Here is a 5744-nt window from a genome sequence, read left to right on the forward strand (position 1 = left end):
ATCTCTTTATAATTGCTTGATATATGGGTTGAACTAAACACCGAGTTATCGCTATGGAATATGTAACGCCTTTCTCTTATTGACGAATTTCATTTTTTTTCTCATTATGTTATGTAGATCTATTCCAATAACTGTGGCTGCATATACACCGGTGTGATAAAAATATTTGACTATTTGTTGTAAATATTCATATACAGATAAGGAGATACGATCAATTTCACATTTTATGATCTTTTCATTAATATGATATTGGTGGCTACACAAGGTATTTATTGATACAGCTATCATGACACAGAATATAATAATGAAAACACTCCGGTATCTGATATATTCCCCAAGGATGTGGTAGGGGGGAGGAATAAGAGGGTGGTGCTTGATGGATATATGGAAGCCACAAACCCTCGAAGATATCAGATACCTTCGTAATTCCATTTTCTATCTATTATAAAGATTTCCAAATTAGAACATTACTGATATATTCCCAATAATCCAACAAATCCAGTAATATATTTTCCTCTGACAAAGTCATGAGCATTGACGTTAAATGAACAATCTATCTTCATTTTTAGAATTGTCTGTCATTTATGATTACAAATTTTCTGAAAAAGGAAATACATAACAGTTTTTGGCAAACGTATTTTTGTAAATAGTATTCTGATAGCGATAGCTATTTCAAACGTGATGTCAAACAGTCATCTTATACACAGCAGTAAAACTCGACATCATTCAGAGCTGTATCATCGCGATGCCAGCCCTGAGGTTTTTCCACTTTTGTTTTGAGACCACAGATTGCGGTGTCGGGTGGACATTGGGCACTCCATGCTCCCCATGAACCCCACACACCACGTCCCGGAGGCTTGGCTAGTTCTTGCGGCTTTTTGCGTCCACACTTGTCTCGACACTTGAACTTCACGTAATTAGCGGCAGTATCATCTTTTAACACACCCTGAGGAAAACAATAGTCACGTACAATTTGGTGCTGATTTAATATTTGAAAATATACGTTTCTAAACTTCAAAAGTGAGAGAATTATAACGTAATTATATGCCTCAATATCAAGTAATGCATGTAAGAAAAGGCTTATAGGTAGTACATAAATGCAAACGTCATATACAATTCATATACGAGAGATCAAAGTTATTTGATGCTTAAAAAAGCATTAAAGGCAATACACCAGGTTACCTTAATACTAGAATTTAGCAGGTCTACAAAATGGAACTACATTTGTCACATTTTGTACACTTCAGTTTAACCGAGTCTGCAACATTTTCAATTTTGTCGTGAGGAGCGACCTATGCGATTTCCACTTTTTACTTTATTTTAGCAAAGATATAAATGCGGTACTAATAAGCACCATTTGATTGTCTAATCAAATGAACCACGCACATTTGTTTTCAGCATAGTGCAGAGAGACCTGCATTATGCGTTGTGCGACTGTGTTACGCATACGGAACAAGACATATCTACTAAAGTTTTAGTGCAGTGTTTCCACTGCCCGCGGAAACTACGAATTTGTACAACGACTTACATAATAAATTCTCTCTGTCTCTCCGTGATAATTAGTCTCTTATACATTTGACCGTTACATTTACCGAGAATGTTTTACAAATTGTTGCTGTGCAATTAAGCTTTAGAAATATTGCTTTGTCCTAGAACCATCCAATTTCAATAGACTAAGTCCAATTCAACTTCATTCTATCTTATTAAACATTACATATGAGGATAAGCATCTACCTTAGGTTTCTGCACTTGAAGATCAAAGGATGTTAGGTATAGACGTTCACGCACACGGGAAGGGCATTTTATTTGTCCAACCCAGGAGCCCCAGTGTCCTTGTGTCGACGTGATTTCACCAGTTTCTTTCCCGTCTGGAAATTCACATATTAGCTTGATGGCATTCAGCGCTGTGTCGTCTGCACATACCGGTTTTTCGATCTTCAAAACGGAATAAAGACATTATGACTGGTTAGTACATTCGTTAAGATCACAGGGCCCGTATCTTTAAATAATCAATTCCGATTCTTATACTATTCTCTTTTTACAATCCATTACCACCATAGGTATGCAACCATTACTTAAATTTTCAGTCGTGATTTTATTTGCTTTGTGCTTATTTAGAGATTAGAGTTTTTTCATTGATAGTAAATATGATATGATAAAATTGGTATATCATTGTATATCATTGTAAATCTGATGCTACTGAATCGGAATTCTCTACATTAAAAGTGTACCAAGGCTCAGAAAGCAGTTAAAAGCAGCTATTTGAAACAGAAAATATGGAGTTATTCAACTGTCTGCAACAAGAAATACGAAATTGAACGTCATGAAGTTTGACCTGAGGATCATGCATAAGCTTTTCATTTCGTTTTTACCACTAAATTATAACCAACGGAAACGTACCTTCATGTCGTAACCGGCGGCATATGAACCATCTGGGCAGAGCTGTACAGAGCCCCAGTCACCCCATTTGCCACCATTTGTTACGTTTAATGTTGAAATGACTCGGGAATTGTCTAAAACACAAACCATAAATAAAAAGTGAGAACAATTACAGTCCATATTTAGATGGAACTTTCCATTTATGCCCCATTTACAAATCTAGCCCTTACAAAAACGAACTTGTTGCAAAACATTTCTAAACTATTTTTTTTTCTCAAAAGCATTAACAACGTTTTGAGTTTATTAACTGCTAACTATAAAATAGAGCAGCTTTATTCCCTTAAAACAATCATCAACTACAAGAGGTCACATTCTAAAACAGACTCGGAATATTCTTAGAATTTGTTTAGCCAGATGTTCATATGTATGGTTACATATTGTGTTAGATTTCACAACATATGAAAGTAGAGCTGATTTATTACTTAATATTCTGAAATGCGTTTTGAAATTTATATGTTCGTGTATAAACTGTCTGAAGACGTATAGCATAACTAAATATAAACCAAAAGTAAGCAGTCACTGTGTTAGATTACAATTATTTTACATAATTTAGAAAACAAGACAAAACACAATTATCATAATTATTGCAAACATACTCACTGCCAGATTCATGCACTTCTGCACCTTCGTTATTTCCTGCATATAAATCCTCTGTGGCGTCAACACTGTCGGTTTTGTCTTCAGAAACAATATCAAACTCTTCTACATCTTTATCTCTTGGTCTAAGAGATCCTCTGTCTACGCCGCATAACGCCTCACCTACAAGAAAAGCAAATGTAAGCAGGCAAATGCCCCTGATAAAGACGTCCATCACCTTACAGTTAGAGACGAAATGTGAAAATGAAGTTATATCCTAGACAGACAAAGTATGTGTAAGTAGTATCCGCTTACTGTATCCGAACAATTGTGCAACAATCAGATAATTTGAAGTTTTAATTAATGGTCACTGATTAACACTTTTGCAGTGCTTCCGATTTTTGATTTTTCATTGCCTGTCCTAGTTGCTTACGGTATCCTTTTAAAAATATTTTGAGAGATACTTGTATGAAATATCTAGTCATTATGTATATGCTACTATAAACTGTTCTCTCAGATCTACATTTTATTTTTATGTATATTTAATGGTGTATTATTTTGCTTTTACATCAATAATATAGGTGACTTAAACACCTAAAATTGAATCGAATATCTGTGGTGTGGGTAACGGATCTAATAATCCCATTAACCGCTGCAACAGGTTTGACCGTTGAGGGAGGTGGGGTGGGGAGGAAAGAGAGAGTACATTCTTCTAACTCTCCCATCCCCCTAAACCTTCACCGGATAAATATAATTACTTCTCCTTAGAAGAAAAAACGAAATCAAGCATTTAAGACTGTACATGGGAGTAGTCAATGTCATGTAAACGTAGTCCATATCAAGTAGTCCATGTCAAGCACAATTTGCTACTGAACATATTTTAAATGGTTCCACAGACTTCTCTAACAGTGTGGTGCATATCTTTGAACGGTTTCTTTTGATGATATCTTATCCTTTTTTATAAACAGACAGGGATTTATTATAAAATCTGAACATAAAGCACTTGTTTTACTTTTGCCGCAGTGTTGCTACGTTTGCAGTTGATGTTTTGGGCACTTTATGTGTTTTTACATAAATGATACGAAGTTCATGTGAACTTCCTGTCGGCGACATGACTCTTTGCGTGTGAATTCAGATCCAGGTCATTCAAGCCAAAATTAAGAAAGAAATCACATTATCAATGCGTCAGTTTATCACAAGCATCACTTTTGTTATGTGTTTACATATCTGTAATTTAAAAAATGAACCTTAAACCCGTACTAGGCATGCTAAATTTCTATAAAGAACTTGTCCATCTTCCAATTTGGACAGTACGATTAATTGTTAAAAGGGGTGCTTAGCAAAAAAATACTGATTGAATAGCGAACAATTCAGATCATGACCAGACTGCACGGATGTCCAGGTTAATCATGATCTACACTGGTCGCAAAGACAAAACCAATCGTATCCGGGTTGGTTAGGATTAAGAACGTAACAAAAATCTAAATTATTTTGTATTACAAATATCCCACGACAGTTTTTACGCTATGTATGTTTAAACTGAAACATTTTCGAAGAACGGTACGCACCATATGGTGATAAATATAAATTTTCAGTGTTTTTTTTTTCCTGTTTTAAAGTCTATTTTAAAATTCTTAGTTTATTACAGAATTACTTTCAAAAGGTGATGTTATTTCAATATTTTATTGTCATGATGTAATACAGTTTTGAGTATTAATTTACTATTAGCTTTGAAAAAAATACCTACACTTGTAAGTGGGGTTATAATGTGATGGTCCTCTTGTTACAACAGGAAGCATTATAAAGTAGAACACTTTTAATGAATGATTATTATGCTTGTAGATTAATCAAACTAATTAAAGCTCTTATATTGTAATTAACAGACATGTAATCGACCGGATCCACATTAATTGATAGTAATTTAATATCCTTCTTTAAAGATACACAATCCTCTGCGTTTTAAGTAAGATTAAAGGTATATTAAGTCCAAATTTCATTAATTTTCTAAAACATGAACCACTACTTCATATGGTGTATGTAAACATAAAATGTAAAGATTTATGTACAGTACTATGCATTAGGTTAAAAATAGTACACTGTGTATACATGTTTAAATAAACACAGTTAAAATGTGTACTATTACGAATAAACTGGCTGTTTTTTAGCAATCAACTGTTACTGCATGACATTTAATTATGAATATAGTTCTATATGCAAATTTGATTTATATATTTAGTAAACTTAAATACATTTGATGGGGATTTGATACATTTGAAGTAAATATCTGCAGATCAAATATTTATTTGAAAGATGGCCATTGGATATCTTTAACACAATTTGCGTATTATTTTTATTTAACCTTCCAACAAGGTATACCGTATTTTGCTTTATCTGGCAATCTACCTTTGTAACAAAGTTTGTTCGTCACCTTCTTGACGGACTAACCCTTTATAAAGTACATGCACATTAGGTATTTTTGTGAGTTTAGAGGAAATGACGGCCTTTGAAACATTTTATCACGCAGCCACTATGACTATGTCCCAGTGAAAGTTAAAAATAATTGTTTTCAATTCTATTTCAGTATATAACGGCATGGTGACAGCTTTAAAATCTGAGGTAAATTGGCCTGTATTTTGTGTAGCGTTTCCTCGTTTCTCGTTAGAAATTTAGTCTTTAAAGCTATTTTAGGCAGACTTATTGTTGGATCTAAGCCATTCATAATGGAAGAA

General features: G+C 33.9%; 1 protein-coding gene across 1 annotated transcript; it reads right to left on the reverse strand.

Annotated features, from left to right (window-relative positions):
* Positions 1 to 211: 211 nt before the first annotated feature.
* On the reverse strand, positions 212 to 3298 carry LOC123531946 (vitelline membrane outer layer protein 1-like). Its single transcript, XM_053522941.1, has 4 exons — positions 3040 to 3298; positions 2401 to 2513; positions 1735 to 1935; positions 212 to 946 (listed from the first exon to the last, which is right to left on the reverse strand). The coding sequence occupies exons 1-4, from the start codon at positions 3248 to 3250 to the stop codon at positions 698 to 700; spliced, it is 774 nt and encodes a 257-aa protein (XP_053378916.1). The 5' UTR covers positions 3251 to 3298; the 3' UTR covers positions 212 to 697.
* Positions 3299 to 5744: the final 2446 nt, after the last annotated feature.

This window comes from Mercenaria mercenaria, chromosome 14 (genome assembly GCF_021730395.1).
Source record: "Mercenaria mercenaria strain notata chromosome 14, MADL_Memer_1, whole genome shotgun sequence".
In the NCBI taxonomy this organism is placed as follows: domain Eukaryota; kingdom Metazoa; phylum Mollusca; class Bivalvia; order Venerida; family Veneridae; genus Mercenaria; species Mercenaria mercenaria.